An 18,030-nucleotide genomic window follows, 5' to 3' on the forward strand; every position below is an offset into this window, starting at 1 on the left:
TGAATAGATTCAGTAGATCATAACCTTTACAGAGATGTGTTACATGGCATATGTAGCCTCAAACATATTCCAGTTATGTCATATACATTCATTAGCATATTTCCATTAGGCTTTATGGAGTACACTGTCACGCTCACCATATACACTGCTATTTGTACCTGTGCTAGGCGGACATGGTTTGTATGTAGTCTGCGTGCTGCCGTAAGAGGCTTGCAGTATAGACGTGTAGGCAGCTGGGTTGTGCTGAAGCCCTGGCTTACAACTAGGTGGGATATGTGTACACGAGCCACAGTCGCATCACGAGGTGCAGGCATACCCTAAGAGTTTGGGAGGGGGAGAAATTAATGCTCTTGTAGTACTAATCACAGAATTGTCCCATCAAGAATTCAGAATAAAGCCTGAACTAATCCCTCCCTCCCCTGCCACCTGGGATTCTCTCATCTCTGCAGCATTTAAGTGTTATCACAAGTTATCTCACTTTAATAAATTGAGCTAACTGGTATTTAAACCTTTCCAAAAATTGAGTTTTTTGCCTCTTGCCAGTAGGGAATTTCACCCAGTTAGCCTTGCACATTAGTAAACATTGATTATTAGTTTAAAGACACAGATTTTTGCCCTATTTATTAGGTCACTTAAATTTTGAGGCATCATTTATTCAATCTAGAGAGTATAAACCATGTTTAATGTTTCACTTACAACATTTTCAACAGAATGCAAAGTGTTTCACAAGCATACATTGAAATATAAGTTTCTCTGAAGTATATAAGCATCTGGATTAAAATTTACAACTTGGGTGTTAGTAAAAGTCAACCATTTATTTAGTTACCTAATTTTCAGAAGTTCTGAGTGTCCAGAATTGCCACTGGAGTTGCAGGGAGGTGACTTTGGGCGCTGACAACCTCTGAACGTTTTTGGTGTTTTACACAATTGCACTCAAGTTTAAAACAAATTTGGCCTATAAACATTTAATATCGGAAAACTGAGGGTACGTTCCTGAAGGCCACACAGTGACTCAATGATAGAGGCAGTTGTAGACCAACTGAGTTGACTTTTAGTCTCCTGCTGTAACCAGTACTATTATTCCTCTGTGGTAAATTGTATTAGGGCTTACTTAGAAAGAAGTTGGTTGTTGGAAAAGTGGTAAAACTAGGTATCTCCATCAATTTTTGGAGGCTTTTTAGCCAGCTGAATTACTTACCTAATGGTATCACATGCATGATTAAATGTAAATTCTGCTGGTTGTTGCAAGAGAGCTAGATACATTTGGGAGGAGAGCGAAGAAAGGCTTTCATTCTGCTGTTTTTACTCATAGCTTGTAGGTTTAAAATGTTATGAATTGAATACTAAAAATCACATTTACATACTAAAATTTTTATTTCCTCTACCCTTAAACCATACAATATCCTGGACTACATGAATTTGTCTAAAAAAAAAAAAATCCAGTCAACTTTTAATTAGCTGCCAGTTTACTGGCAAATACTTTTTTTTCTAATTTCTGGTCTTCTGCCGTACAGTTGTGCATGCAGTATTTCAAGTTAGTATGGGGAGGTGGTAGATGCTGATTGCATCGTACTTCTTATTGCACTGGGAGTAAAGTAACTGGGGGGGAAAATGTGTGGGTTTTTAACAAGTGTATTCAATCTAGGGTATTTTTTAAAAGGTGCAGAGATAAAGGATTTGGCTAAAATCCATACTCTGACACTTTGTTTGGAAATAGACCTCTGCTAACAACCAGATTAAAAATCAGTATTCCTTTTGATATTAAATCTTTAGAAAATTATCTAAACTTTGAGAAATTCTCAATCTTTGATGAAGTGAGCTGTAGCTCACGAAAGCTTATGCTCAAATAAATTTGTTCGTCTCTAAGGTGCCACAAGTATTCCTTTTCTTTCAGTCTTCTACAGTTTATTTGCTTGTCTTGCAAAAAAACAAATCACACAGGTGTCTGATTTATTTGTTAACTTTATATGCTGCTAATTGATTCTGCAAACACCATGTGAGTAGTCCTGGTGAGTTCAGTGGTACTCCTCACATTGTTACTCACATGCATGAGAATCTGTAAGGTCATGGAGTAAGATTAAATTTAGCTCTTCCATTATAAACTTGCATTTCCAAAGTTTAGTTAGTTTTTTGTTTTGAAATAAGCAGTGCAAGATATTAGCTGAAGAGTGATATTTCTTGGCTTGGATAAAAATGTTTGTCCTTTATTGATAAAGTTACCAACTTGTATTCTAAAAAAAGGTATTTAAAATCTACAAGGGGTTGGGTCTTCATTTGTATTCTTGCATTGAAACTTGATGCGGTGAGCTGTATCCCACCCAGGATATTGTACATAATGTGCACGAGAAAGGCACAAATTGTATTGTAAATACAAATAAAGTTAGCACTTGATGATCTGATGTTAAAGTTGCCCAGTAACTTTTTTAGGAACACATTAATATTTAAAGGAGTACTTGTGGCACCTTAGAGACTAACAAATTTATTTGAGCATAAGCTTTCGTGAGCTACAGCTCACTTCATCGGATGCATTCAGTGAATGCATCTGAAAGCTTATGCTCAAATAAATTTGTTAGTCTCTAAGGTGCCACAAGTACTCCTTTTCTTTTTGCGAATACAGACTAACATGGCTGCTACTCTAAAACCTGTCATTAATATTTAAGTATTATGTTCTAGAGATCAGTGTAATTTTAAATACCAAACATATATTTTTGTACATAAAATTCTATACTTTTTTTGTATCCCACAGATCAAGGAAGCTCTAATAATTGAAAAAGTTAGGTAAATATTTAAATGGTACAAAAATAATTGTGGATCTGATTACCAAAACCCTGACTTCAAAGTTACAGCTGACTCACAGCTTAAACTGAAAACATTTTTAAAGTTCCATAACAGTAATAAAGGAGTGACATGGCTCTTTTTTTCTGTTTTGCACAATTTTAATGAAAGCCCTTTCTGCAGCTCAAAGATTCTGTTAGGAGAGAATTCTTAAATGGATATTTAAAAACAATTTCATATAACGTGACTTTGTGCCCCAATTGCAATTTGTACAATGTGGTTTCAATTTTTGTCTTGTTTTTTAAATATTAAGATGAGGCAGTATATTCTTAATGACTTCCAAAAACATTTTTGCTACTTCATAGTTGACAGGGCGGAATGTGACCAAACAGGTTAACTGGTTTCTTAGCAGTCCTTTCTTGTTGCACACACAGGATCTAAATGCAGTACCTTGTAAAAAGTTGTTTGACTTCAGGTTTGCCAGAATGACAGTTATGCAGGCAGAATAGGTGAGGATTTGTGCTAAACTTGCTTAAATATCTTCTATACATTCAAATTTTGTGAATGAGATGAGGAGAACACAGTTCTAAGAAATGTGTCATGGGGGGATGACTATCTCTACTCTGGATTGGCAATTTATTTTTATAGTGTTTAGATATTTATACTTGAGACATTTTAGTTCATGAATAGTAATTTTATAGTTGTTTTGAGATATAGATAAATGGCTTTTTCAACAAGGTACTGAAAATAGTTTGTCAAAAACTGACCATTTCAAAAATATGTTCAAAAATAAAAAGGGAGGGGCAGTATGATGGCAATCAGCAATAAATTAATTATATAATGGACCTATTGTTCAGTCTGTCATTCTATTGTGCTTTTTCTTTCCATTTAAAACAAAAGCCACCTTTTCAAAATAAAACAATAGGTAGGCTTCATGAATTTTCAACAGTGACTGCATTTTTAATTCCCTCATGTTAAATACACTTTAGGGTAGCTGCTCTTTTTTAAAATTGCATGTTATATTTTATCTCATTTGGTCAACAGGGCAGTTACTAACCTTGACGGCATGGATCATTCTGTGCTCAGAGGGGAGATGTCAGCAGTGCTTCATGACAGGTATGTTTTTTATAAGTAGCTAAAATCAGGCAGTGCCTTCAGTGCATATTGTCAGGGTGGCTGCAATTTTTCTTAACCTTGAAAATCTATTCCTTTTTTCTTTCTGGAAAACTTCGAAGAAATCTGAAAAAAAACCCCCAAAACAGAACAAACCCGCCCCCCCCACAAAAATCAAATGTTTTGAGAAATAAAACATGCAACACATACTGTGCTTCTCACTTCATTAGCTTATTTGTTCTTCAGAAATAGAGCACGTGATTTTTCCAAAATGAAACGCTTGCAGGTCTATAAGTAAAATGCAAGGAAACAGTTTGCCATCCCTCCCCAGTCTATCTAGTTAAGTGTACTGGTCTTTGTGTTCCTGACAAAGAGCAAGAGCAGATCCAAATCAGAATATGCTAAAGACACTTGATTGCTGGGCTGGCTGAAGAGGAATTCTGGTGTTTTTAAACAAAATTCGGAAAGTTAACTGTTACCCAACCTTTCTAGAGAAACCGATTCAGGGTAGGACTTCTGTTTATATACTAGGTTTCAGAGTAGCAGCCGTGTTACTCCTTTTCTTTTTGCAAATACAGACTACTAGTGGCACCTTAGAGACTAACCAATTTATTTGAGCATAAGTTTTCGTGAGCTACAGCTCACTTCATTGGATGCATTCAGTGGAAAATACAGGGAGGAGATGTATATACACACAGAACATGAAAAAATGGGTACACACTGTAAGGAGAGTGATCACTTAAGATGAGCTACATTCATGAGTGCATTCATCCAGCCCATACTTCCTTAACTTACTGACAAGAATACTGTGGGAGACTGTGTCAAAAGCTTTGCTAAAGTCAAGAAACAATACATCCACTGCTTTCCCTTCATCCACAGAACCAGTAATCTCATCATAAAAGGCGATTAGATTAGTCAGGCATGACCTTCCCTTGGTGAATCCATGCTGGCTGTTCCTGATCACTTTCCTCTCATGCAAGTGCTTCAGGATTGATTCTTTGAGGACCTGCTCCATGATTTTTCCAGGGACTGAGGTGAGGCTGACTGGCCTGTAGTTCCCAGGATCCTCCTTCTTCCCTTTTTTAAAGATTGGCACTACATTAGCCTTTTTCCAGTCATCCGGGACTTCCCCGGTTCGCCATGAGTTTTCAAAGATAATGGCCAATGGCTCTGCAATCACAGCCGCCAATTCCTTCAGCACTCTGGGATGCAACTCGTCCGGCCCCATTGGATGCATTGGATTGGATGCAATTCATTGGATGCATTGGATTGAATGCATCCAATTAAGTGAGCTGTAGCTCACGAAAGCTTATGCTCAAATAAATTGGTTAGTCTCTAAGGTGCCACTAGTACTCCTTTTCTTTTGCTTTATATACTAGAAGATGATAAACTCCAGATTGTTTTAGTAGCTGCATTTCAGCCTTTTCTTTCTGTTTTGAACTCTATCATAAACTCTGTTTGGGATCAGTCATGTTTTATATAATTGGAATGGTTCTAGAGTCCCTTATATAAAATCATAGAAATGTAGGCCTGGGAAGGGACTTCGAGAGGTCATCAAGACCATCCTCCTGCACTGAAGCAGAACGAAGTAAACCTTAAAGCATTCCTTAAAAGTGTTTATCCAACCTGTTCTTAATATCTCCAATGATGGGGATTCCACAGCCTCCTTTGGAAGCCTGTTCCAGAACAACTATCCTTGTGATAAGAGTTTTCTCTAATATTTAACCTACATCTCCCTTGGTGCAGATTAAGCACATTACTCCACCTAAGTTCAGTAGACATGGAGAACCACTTTATCATCCTCGTTATAACAGCTCTTAACATATTAAAAGACTTATCAGATTCTACCGCAGTCGTCTTTTCTCAAGACTAAACATACCAAGGTTTTTTTTTAAAAACCTGATCTACAAGGAAAGGTTTTCTAAACCTTTCATCATTTTTGTTGCTCTCCTCTGGACTCTCTCCAGTTTGTCCACATCTTTCTTAAAGCATGGCACCTGGAATTGGACATAGTGCTCCTGCTTAAGGCCTCACTAGTGCCGAGTAGAGCGGGACAGCTACCTCCTGTGTCTTACATTTGACATTCCTGTTAATACATCACAGAATATTAGCCTTTTTCACAACTGCATCAAATTATTGACTCATATTCAACTTGTGATCCACTATAAACCCCAGATCCTTTTCAGCAGTATTACTGCCTACCAGTTATTCCCCATTTTGTAGTTGTCAGTTTTCCTTCCTAAGTGAAGTACTTCGCACTTGTCTTTATAGAATTTTATCTTGTTGATTTCAGACCAATTCTCCAATTTGCCAAGATAATTTTGAATACTAATCCTGTCCTCCAAAATGCTTGCAACACCTCCCCCAGCATGGTGTCATTCACAGAGTCTTATAAGCATACTCTCTACTCCATTATCCAAGTCATTAGAAAAAATATTGAATAGTAATGAACCAAGGACAGACATACACCCTCTGAGTTTGACAGCCAGCCATTGATAATTACTCTTTGAGTATGGTCTTTTTACCAGTTGTGTGCCCACCTTATAGTAATTTCATATAGACCACATTTGCCTAATTTGCAGGACTGTGTCAAAGCCCTTACTAAAACCTTACTAAGAGATCTCGCTCCTACTGTTTCCCCCTATCCATTAGGCCAGTAACCCTGTTGGCTATTCCTTATAACCCTGTTATCCTCCATGTGCTTACAAATTGATTGTTCAATAATTTGCTCCAGTATCTTTCCACTTTTGGCTGACTGGTCTGTAATTTTCCAGATTCTCTTTGTTCCCCTTTTTAAAGATAGGTACAATGTTTGCCATTCTCCAGTCCTCTGAAACGTCATTCATCCTTCATGAGTTCTTCAAGATAATTACTAACGGTTTTGATATTGCTTCAGCTAGTTCCTTAAAATGTATGCTGTTTTGATCAGTTCTCCACATTGATTAGAAACGTCAATATACTTATTGCAAGTTGGATGCAGTGTAGAGAGAAATCTTCCACTGAGTGTTATTAAGAAGCTAGGACGTGAGTATACCTTTAATTAATCTTACCATGAAGCTGCTGGTAGCTGAAGAAGAAATTTCAAACTTAAGTGTTACTAATTCATCAGCACATTATAAATAGAGTGCAAAATACTCATACGTCAGTGTTCAATTATCAGGTTATGAAACATATACCTGTAAGAAAGGACATGAATAGACTGTTCAGAATGTAATAGTGGCTTCATCCCATTCCAGTATTACTTGGAAATAATCAAATAGATGTTTGTAAGTGACACTTTGTCTGCTTTGTTCTGTCGCTTAATCCTGACTTTTGGACTCTGGAGAAACCACAGTAAGTCAGGAAGTGCAAGCCTGTGCACTAGAGCAGTGCTACTCAAAGTGGTGGTCTGTGAACCGAGCCATCGGCTGCCGGTCTGTGCGCACGTTGGAAAAAAAAAATTGCCGGTCCCCCACATCAGATAGCTTGAGAAGCGCTGCGCTAGAGGGATACTTAACTGAAGAGTGGATGTACCAACCATACAACTGCAACTTTAGACTTGTTATTAATTTTTTTTTCATAACTCATTCTACTTTTTCTAAAAACAACTCATTATGGTGTTTTCAAATATTGACTATTTAGAATTGCATTATCCTTCCTATATTAATGCTTTAATTACAGTTCAGTATGTGAGGTAAATGATCTATGCTTTCAATTTCCTACAGAGATACCTGTGAGGAGTTTTTTTAGTTGTTTCTAAATGTTCCAGTCTTCTTTGTATATCAGCATAACAATATTTCCTTTCAGTTTTCCTAGACTTGAAGTAATTGAGACAACTTGCCAGTCAGAGAGAATTTAGTATGCTTACAGGAATTATAGGTGCACTCTGTTTATATACAAACAAAATTCTCTGTCTTAGAAATATCAGCATGGAGGGATTATTCTAATAGACTGCAACTGTCACCCTTCAAAAAGTGGGATAAGCAGTATTTAAACTAGTTGTGGTTCTGGGAGCCACTACAGGGATCCTCCTATCATTTGTCTTCCATTGGAGGGGAAAAGGATGAGATCTGTTAGATATACTTGGAAAGCTTTACTTTGAAACATCCATTAAAAGGCAATGTATCATATACATGTATGTGGTATTCTAAATGATTTCTAAATGTGGTCTTCCAAGATTTTTAGCTTATAACAGGTACAATCCATTATCAGAAATGCTTAAAATTATTTATATGAGGTACACAACTAGAACAAGGGCATTTATTACATAATAGCCAGGTGAACTGTACCTTCGTGTGTGTGTGTGTGTGTATGTATGTATATGTATAATGTGTGTGTGTGTGTGTGTGTATATATATATATATATATATATATATATATATATATATATATAGAGCTGTGTTTTTTTCCTGATATTGGTGTTTCACAACCTGTCTGGAAAGAGAACTTCTATCACAATAACTATTGTGCCTCTTTCCACAGACTTCTTAATAGCAATATGTACAGCTCATTTGTTCAAACTGAAGTCAACTCAAAAAGTAATGCAAAAAAAAGTCAATATAGTGATCTGATTTTCAATTTGTCTTCTTTTATATTCCAAATTAGGGGGCAAAACTTCTTTAACTAAATTGAAAGAATCAACTCCTTCAGCCAAAAACCTGTAAAAGAGGTGATGTCTTTGTTACAGGTTCCCCCCGGGCTGATGCCTGGAATTGGGGTACCACTGAGCCCTCTGACTCACCAGCCTGGGCTCCCTTTCACACTGTGCTGCTGTGACAAGCTGCAGACACGCTCCCGGTCTTACAGGGCCAACCTTACACTCACTGGGGCCCAGGAAAGAAAGCCGAAGCCCCACTGCATAGGATTGAAGCCCAGGTACCTGCATCGTGCCACCTGGGGCTGAAGCCTGACCAATGTAGCTTCGTGGTGGCCCGTGGCATGGGGCCACAGGCAATTGCCCTACTAATTTATAAAAAGTAGGTGACTGATAAAGGAAGCCAAAGGAATCAACGAAATATCAATGGCCAATAGAGTTAAAGATAAGGCATTTTTAAATAGGAACAAGAAAAATGCCAGATCAGGTATAGGCTCATTGTAAAGAGTGATGTAGGAAAAACAATGTTCAATAAGTGTGTGTTCTGTTGGAACAAAGGAGATTATATCCATCCCATATGAAGTGGATGTAATAAAAAGGTTACCGTCTGTAACAAGGGAGGAAGTGGGGCAGCATCTGCTAAAATTAAACCTTTTTAAATGAACAGGCCTGGATAACGAACACCCAAGAGTCCTAAAGAAACTAGGTTAGGAGCCCTCTGATCACTAGTGTTAGTTTGTAACAAATCTTGAGGGAATTCAGAAGGATTGGCAGTCTGCCAGCAGAGTTCCAATAATTAAAAAAAGGTAAAAAATGATGCAGAAGCTACAGACCTGTTAGCTTGAAGTTGGTTGTAGGCAAAGCAATCGAGTGGTTAATCCAGGACTGAACAGAGAATTAGAGGCTAAAATAGATAGGTAATATGAGTCAGTGCAAGTTCATGGAAGGTAGATTTTGTGATACAAACCTGTTAGTCTTTCTGGACAGAATTACAGATCTGGTAGACAACTACGTTGATTTTAATATACTTAGCACAGAGTCAAATACCTTGGAGAAACCTATGTGGCATTTTGATTAGCTAACTTGCATTATAAGGAATTAATAGGGCACAGATTGGATGGATTAAAAACTGTCTCACTGATCTCAAAATATAGTTGTTAATGGGGAGATAGCAATGACTAGGGCTGCTTTGAGCAGTGTCCTCAGTTCTTGGTCTAACACTATTTAAAATTTTTATCTCTGATCTAGGTGGTGAAATGAACTCTGTGCTGGTGAAGTTTGCAGATGACAAAAGATCGGTGGGGTAGTAAATAATGAGGAGGGCAGTAACCTGAAGTACTTGGTTAGATCTCAATCCAACAAAATGTGTTTTTTAAATATAGCCAAACCCAAGAGAGTATATCTGGGAACCAAGAACGCAGTTTAGATCTACAGAATTGGGAAACTGTCTTGGAAAACAGTAACTCAGAAGGATTTCGGGCCATTGTAGATGGCCCATGAACTGTCTGTACAATTCTGTGGCAAAAAAGGCTGATGTGACCCTTGGATGTATAAAAAGGGGAATATCAAATAGCAGAAATAGGGGAGTGATCTTGGCTCTGTACACAGCACTGGTAAGACTGCTACTAAAATTCTGCATCCACTTCTAGTCTCCATGCTTCAAGAAGGATGTGAAAATACCGGGGGGAGTTCAAAGGAGGGCGACAAAAATGATCCCCAGGGCTGGAAAACAAACCTTTATTATGTGAGACGTAAGAAGATCAATTTATTCATAGGCTTGGAAGGATTAGATTTTTATAGTACAACTTGATAAATGTCATTTTCACCATACACAGACAAAAATATTTTCCTGGATGATTTACAGATGGGCAAGGTAAGAAATGCTGCTTGAGAACATAATAGTTTGATTTAAGGTTACTTACTTTGTCAACACCACATGTCAAAATATACAATTTGTGTTTTGTTGGGTTGTAAAACTTTTTTGAATCTCAACAGGTACTGTCATAAAACAATTGTCTGACCCTCTTCTGTAATTTTCTGCAACTGAAAATTTAAATAGATAAAATTGAAAAATGCTTAAACATAAACATCAATATTATTTGTCAAAATTATACAAAAAATTGAAATTTTGCCAAGCCTACTTATTCAGTTTATTGAAGATTGAGAGGTAATTTAACTATTGTGTCTAGATACTTACACATGGAAAAGAGATCTGATAGGGATGTACTCTTGGTGTTGGAGGGGTTCCAACCTTACTGACAAAGGCACGAGAAGACCCAGTGGCTGGAAGTTATATAAATTTAGGTTTGAAATAAGATGCAACTTTCCTGCAGTCAGTGTGGTTAAACATTGGAACAGCTTAACCAGGAGTCACTGGGCTCACTGTTGCTTGGAGCGTTAAGAAGAGATTAGATAGCTTTCTGAAATATATGATTTAATTCACTTCCTGGGAAAAATTCTATGGCCTGTGTGTGCAAGGGGTCCTCCCCAGTTGACTGAAAGTATTCTGGGCTTTTTGCCTTCCACTGAAGCTTCAAAGATTGGCTATAGCTGGAGATGGGACACCAGACGCGGTGGACTAGTGCTCTCTGGTGTATAGAGAATCTTTTCTAGATGCCTACTTGGTGTGTCTTGCTCACATTCTCAGAGTCTAGGAATGGGATACCAGATTTGGAGTTGGGAAGGAATTTTGCCCCAGGTCAAATTGGCAGAGATCTTACGGGCTTTTCCCCTTCCTCTGTAGCATGTGTGGTTTGCCTGCTGGGATCATTTCCTTGCCATTGTACAGGCCTTGGGCATTGATGGCACTGTTTTCTGCTATAGCTTGGTTTTGGACTGAAATGTTTTGGTCTGATAAAGTTTTTAGGCTTAATATAGGGGAATCTGGGTGGAATTTAATGGCCTGATATACAAGTATCAGAGGGGTAGCCGTGTTAGTCTGAATCCACAGAAACAACGAGGAGTCCGGTGGCATCTTAATGATTAACAGATTTATTTGGGCATAAGCTTTCATGGGTAAAAAACTCACTTTTTCAGATGCATGATATACAGGAGGTCATCCTAGATGATATCATGGTCCCTTCTGGCCTTAAACTCTATGAAACTCTGTTTTTTCAGTGAAGATTAGTGCACATCCTAATTTCTCAAACAATAATTTTGGCCATTTGGAAAGATCCTTCTATTTTGAGGGACTGTATTGTTTTGGTCAGTGTTGCTCATATTTACATATTAGACCCACAATTTCTGTTTCAAAAACAGAAATATGACTACATGTAATTGAACCTGGAAATTGCTCTAACTGGTTTGGTCCAGTAATGGTATTGTAATCTAATCACATGCAGTTTGTCCTTAGTTTTTCCTTTTGTTCTCCTATCCTGACTATTTTGTCAAACACACATGAATTTGCCTTACCTGTAATTGTTTATATGTGAACTCATATCCATGTATTTACCAGCTAAAATCACTTAATGTTGCAGATAAAAATGTACATTTCAGTTATGTAGACTGTCTCTTCTGCTTGTTCTGGTATCTGCTGAACATACTGCAGCTTTAATCTAAGTATTCCATAATTCAGTGTAATCAATATAGTAGTGATCATTTTTAATTTATATTTTAGTCTTTATTTATTTATTTATTTATTTATTTATTTATTGCAAAATAAAATCAGTTACCTTTGTTCAAAATGTCAATGCTTTTTGACTGAAAAAACTTCTTGAGATCTGAAATTTAAGTTGAACTTTTTTCACAGAAAACATATACATCTTTAAGTTTGTTTTATCCACATAAATCCCTCAACCCTTATCTCCTAACACTCAATTTGTTCAATAACTAATTTCTCTTAAACCTTATTTTTGAGTACAGGCCGGATTAGTTCTTGTAGAATATAAGCTCAGAAAAATACAGCGCACTCACAATCTTTGTGCCTGCCTTTAAGATGCTTCCTATTATGCCAAAAAAGAATAGTTTTAATGTGCAGCTTAGTCCGCAGTGCATTTAGGCGTTCTCCACATTTTATGAGCTGCAGTTAGAACGCTGCTTTAGCCAGCAGTTGATTTTTCTAAATGAGCACTTCTGAAATGCATGCTATTTCTCTTTGACACAGTGTAAAAAGGAAAGGTGGACTTGTGGCACCTTAGAGACTAACAAATTTATTTGAGCATAAGCTTTCGTGAGCTACATGGTATCCTTACTATTCTCAGACAGATTACAGGAAGATTTATCTGTTGATAAATAAGCATTTGTACTCAGGTTTATTATGCCCCCAAAATAGTCTTTTGGTACTAGCTTTTAATCATGACTTACAGTTCGACATGAAGTTGAGAATGGAACAGTTAAATTGATGCTGATCCATTTGGAATAACCTCTTCTGTAAATGGATCTGTTGCATTTTTTTCCCATTCCTGGCTAGAATCCAATGAACTACTTTTCAAACGCAAGATAACGTTCTGTGTGGTGTTGTTTAAACTACAGACTTTCTCTAAAAGCTAATGAGGGATTTCCATTTAAGTTGCTCCTTTAATAATAATAATAATAAATAATTTAATAATAATAAAAAAGTACTTGCACCATATGGAATACATTGAGGAATATTTTTCTTCCTGTATGCCTGTATTGTTCTAAGAATATTGAATCCTTTGTTTTTAGACACTTAGGAGATGTCTAGGATTCAGTTTGTAGTTCACTTGAATGCATAGTGCGGCACACTTTAGGATTAGAAGACAACTGTTCAGAGTGGCAGAGACTACAGAATCTAAAATATATGAATCCGTGCTGAAAATGTAGGAGAGTGTGTTTCTAAAGTAAGAAATTCTTCTTCGTTGTGCAAATGGACTATTAGGCTTTGCCAATATGGTGTCTATCAGATTAACTCTGACTTGTAGTGAGCTACAGTGCAAACCATAGAGGAAAGGTTTTACATATTTTTGTATTGGTAATTAGTGTAGGTATCTTTCCGGAAGTGTGCTACCCTGGACAGCCTGAACTGTGGCTGTTACAAATAATAATGCTCCGCATTTAGAAACTTAATTTCTTCTTGACTGTAATGTTGCCACCAAAGCATATCTTCAGGTGTTGTTTATACTATTCTAATTGTTTTAGTTCCAATCTTTTATGTATTTTTGTCCCTGGCCTGGTGAGACTGCTCCTCAATGGGTATACTGTCAATTTCACTCCATCTTCATATCTAATTTTAAAAGAAAAATTTTAGCTTCCATCTCCATCCCTTTGGACCACTGTTTCCATGTTTCCAAGGCCTACTATTTCATTGTCCTGCTTCAGGATGCCTATTGCAACCTGAGGTCTGTTAGCAGGGGGCCTGGAAAAGAAGTGCATATGAGACGAGTGTATTAAACCTCATATGTTCTCCTTGCCTCTCCTGTATTAACTTTCATCTCAAAGATAGCCTCCTAGAGGTAATATAAAAACAGATTGACAGGTCCCTCAGCACCCCTTTTGGACAAAGATGGCAGAATAGCAACCCTGTTTTAAACCTTATCAATGTCCTCCTTAAATTTGCCAATAAGGACAGAGATGTGGATGGAGTGAAATAGACAACAAGGGAAATGAAGTGGAGAGGAGTTGGGCTGGCTTTATAAAGCTCCACTTCTCTGGCTGTCCTGTCATACTGTGGCTCCTGGCTTGGTTCCTCTTCACCCTCATAGCTTCAGTACATTCATGCCTTGGTTTCCTTCATCTGATAGGACCAGTATAACTGGTCAGCAATAAGACCCAGTCCTGTTGCAGGGCATTAATAAGAACTCGGCCCAGCTAGTAGATTTGGGTAACTTCCTCTGACTTCACTTGGCTTTGCCTTGGTACAGTAGCACAGTCGTTACAGTGTACTGAAAATTCTCTTCAGTGCAACTGTGTTAGGGGCGAGTTCCGAAGTGTGGACTAGTGAGGTTCTCCTGTTTGGTTACTTGCACATGCCATCACCTATATTGGTTTAACTTGAAGCTAGACTAGACCTCCATCTGCTGTGGATGGCTTAGGGGTAATGATATTCATGCTGGATGGAAAAAGCAAAAACCTCATCCTTTCTATCAGTCTAGGAGAACTGTCAGGTTAGATAGAATATGATGGGATGGAGAACTTTGTGAGGGGGAGTTTATTGAACCACTTTGATTTAGTGCTGTTAAAAGAACCAAACATGTAGCTGTGAACATTAAAAAAACAAACAAAAACACCACAAAAACCTAACAAGAAAACCCCCACAATCCTCCCCCCAAAAAACTGGAGAGTAATACTCAGATTTAAAATTACAAATGCACTTTGAAACCTATTCCTGTCCATAGAAGTTCAAGCTGTTTGGGTTCTGTGTTCCTCCTACATTAGATTATATATCAGGGTGGCCAAACCATGCGGCTCTTTTACCGTTAAAGTGTTGCTTGCGGAGTCCCTCCTCATTCTCCACCTACCAGACTGGGGGTAAGAAGAGATTGGGACCTCTGCCTTGCAGCTGGGTGGTGAGGTAGGGGCTTCTGCTCCGTGGAGAGGGAAGTCTCAGGGCTTCTACCTGTGGGGCGCACCCGCCGGGGTTCGGGGCTTCAGCAGGAGCAGGGCTGAAACCCCGAGCCCCGTCAGGTGCCTCCCATGGGACTGAAGCCCAGAGACCCCCCCTCCCCTTCCCACAGGGCTGAAGCCCTGAGCCCTGGCAGGCATGCTCTGGCTCTCGATTGTCTGAAGATTGTCGTATGCGGCTTGGAGGGTTTGGCCATCCCTGTTCTATATCATTGTAACCTAAAAGACTATTTGATAAGTTTTTGTGCAGCTTTGTGATGGTGGTGTAGTCTGATATAGAAGAAACAAACTAGAGTAGCTACATTCCAGTTTTTGGAGCTTCTGTTTACTTTTTGTTAAAGTATCTGATCTGGTGGTTGTGGTCCTTGAACAATGCATTAATTACTTATGATAGCTAAACAATTATTTTAGCAGTTTGTTTCAGCTCACGTTTAAGTGAGGCTTTGAAGAATTCTTTTTCCTCAGTGAATTAGATTTTTCTGCTTGAATCAGTTACTGCCACTATTCATATATGCAAAAAAGCTCATTCTAGGATCCAGCTTTTTGCCAGCAGTTGTTTTCTATGCCGAATGGTCTTAATAATCTAACTGAATTAGAATATAAACACCTCTCTCTCTCTCTCTCTCTCTGTGTCTGAGCTTTGCCTCCACTCATTATATTCTTTGTATTCCCTCTTGTGCCATGATTCGCTAAACAAACCCACATATATTGATTGTAGAAATGCTGATGTAATGTTAGCTCTTTCTCTAATAATGCTTACGTTTAAACCAGTATAGTCCAGTAACCTATCTTATTTATCTAGTTTAGGAATTCATTTTTCCCCCCACTCATCTTGCAGTCAGATTCCTGAGACCATACCTACGTCTGATTAAATAAGGATTATAATCTTGGCTAGAAAATAGCTTTAATTTCTACTTCCTTTTGTGTGCTCTCGTCTCCACATTCAGTTCCCTAGTGCTCTGTATAGGATTCTATACCTCCTTCTTAATAACTAGTACAAGACATACATTTATCTCAGACTGGTGACTGAATGTTGATGACTAAGTAGTTTCAGAGCCTCTTGCCCTGGGATACAAAGTTGGCTGTTGCTTTATTCTCCAGAGTGGTTCTTCACTGAAAAGTGACTGTAAAGCTGCCATTATTGTTGTATTACATATTTCTCAATTTTTGTATCTGTGATCAGATTACAAGTAAGATTTTTTTTTAAATAAACTGATAGCCCTTCTGATTCAAGCTGACAGTTCCGCTGGACTCTCTTTTTGCCTTGTATCAGTAATAAAAGTTTTGCAGGTCTAATTCTGTCCTCAGTTACACCAGTCCGACTGCACAGGTTCCGGTGGGAGCAGCACAGGTACATCTGTAACAACAAATCTGATGCATAGTGGCAAAGAGCACACTTATGAAGCTTGTGGATGATACCAAGCTGGGAGGGGTTGCAAGTGCTTTGGAGGACAGGATTAAAATTCAGAATGATTTGGACAAACTGGAGAAATGGTCTGAAGTAAACAGGATGAAATTTAAATAAGGACAAATACGAATTACTTCATTTAGGAAGGAACAGTCAGTTGCACACATACAATATGGGAAATGACTGCCTAGGAGGGAGTACTGCGGAGGGATCTGGGGGTCAGAGAGGACCACAAGCTAAATGAGAGTCAACAGTGTAGCGCTGTTGTAAAAAACTGAACATCACTCTGGGCTATGTTAGCAGGAGTGTTGTAAGCAAGACCCAAGAAGTAATTCTTCCACTCTACTCTGTGCTGATTAGGCCTCCTTGTATCATTTGCTAATTTTGCCACCTCACTGTTTACCCTTTTTTCCAGATCATTTATGAATATATTGAATAGGACTGGGCCCAGTACAGATCCCTGGGGGATACCCCTATTTACCTCTCTCCAGTCTGAAATCTGACCATTTATTCCGACCCTTTGTTTTCTATCTTTTAACCAGTTACCAATCCATAAGGACCTTCCCTCTTATCCCATGACAGCTTACTTTGCTTAAGATTAGCCTTCGGTGAGCGACCTTGTCAAAGGCTTTCTGAAAATCTAAGTACACTATATCCACTGGATCCCCTTTGTCCACATGTTTGTTGACCCCCTCAAAGAATTTTAGTATATTGGTGAGGCATGATTTCCCTTCACAAAAACCATATTGACTCTTCCCCAACAAATTATGTTAATCTGTTTGACCATTTTGTTCTTATAGTTTAAAACCAGTTTGCCCGGTACAGAAGCCAGGCTTACAGGCCTGTGATTGCTGGGATCACCTTTGGAGACCTTTTTAAAAATTGGCGTCATATTAGCTGTCCTCCAGTCATTTTGGTACAGAAGCTGATTTAAATGATAGGTAACAGACTACAGTTAGTAGTTCTGCAATTTCACATTTGAGTTCCTTGAGAACTCTTGGGTGAAAAGCATCTGGTTCTGATGACTTCTTATTGTTTAGTTTATCAGTTTAGCTTCCGCTTTTTAAAGGATGCTTTTTTTGCCCCTCACTGCTTCTCAGGCACACACCATCAAACGTGGACTGATGTGACCAGCCAACTTTAAACTAAAGGCACCCTCTTCTGCATGTTTGTCCTGTTCAGACTGTCTCTCTACTTACTGTGTTTCTTTTTGTACTGGTTTCCCTCCGTTCCTGTCTGCCTTCTTTCCCTGTTTGTTTACATAGACTCTGTTTCTCTCTCTCAGGCTCCCCTCTGCCCCTCAACTGTCCCCCCCCCCACACTCCCCTTTCTCCTCCAGCTGTCAGTCCCCCTCCTTCTGAGGGCAGGGCCATCTCCTCTCACGTTCTCAGAGGGAGGGGCTACCTTCTCTCCATAGAAGAATGACAGCACATTTACTCTGAACACACCCTAAATCATTTATCCCCATACAGGGTAAAATCCCTTTACCATATTTAGATTAGGCAGAAAAGAGTAAATACAGGAGATTTCTTAATGCATTCTAGAAGAACTTCTCAGGTTTGTTTCTTTGCTTACCATTGATGTGTATTCACCATAGTTTTGTATTAAACCTATATCTAAAGTTTTAGAGGCCGTGGGCGTG

General features: G+C 38.4%; 1 protein-coding gene across 4 annotated transcripts in view; it reads left to right on the forward strand.

The window, feature by feature from the left end:
• Positions 1-18,030, forward strand: part of KLHL13 (kelch like family member 13) — a 118,931-nt gene that overhangs the window by 28,708 nt on the left and 72,193 nt on the right. For 2 of the 4 annotated variants that reach the window (XM_084639674.1, XM_084639672.1), the window contains one exon: positions 3,820-3,891. The exons of the other annotated variants lie outside the window; for them this stretch is intronic. In XM_084639674.1, the coding sequence (XP_084495800.1) occupies positions 3,820-3,891 (72 nt within the window). Of the gene's footprint in view, positions 1-3,819; positions 3,892-18,030 lie in introns of those variants that run through there. 4 annotated transcript variants of the gene reach the window in all.

Source organism: Lepidochelys olivacea, assembly GCF_965140295.1.
Source record: "Lepidochelys olivacea isolate rLepOli2 genome assembly, chromosome: 9".
Lineage (NCBI taxonomy): Eukaryota > Metazoa > Chordata > Testudines > Cheloniidae > Lepidochelys > Lepidochelys olivacea.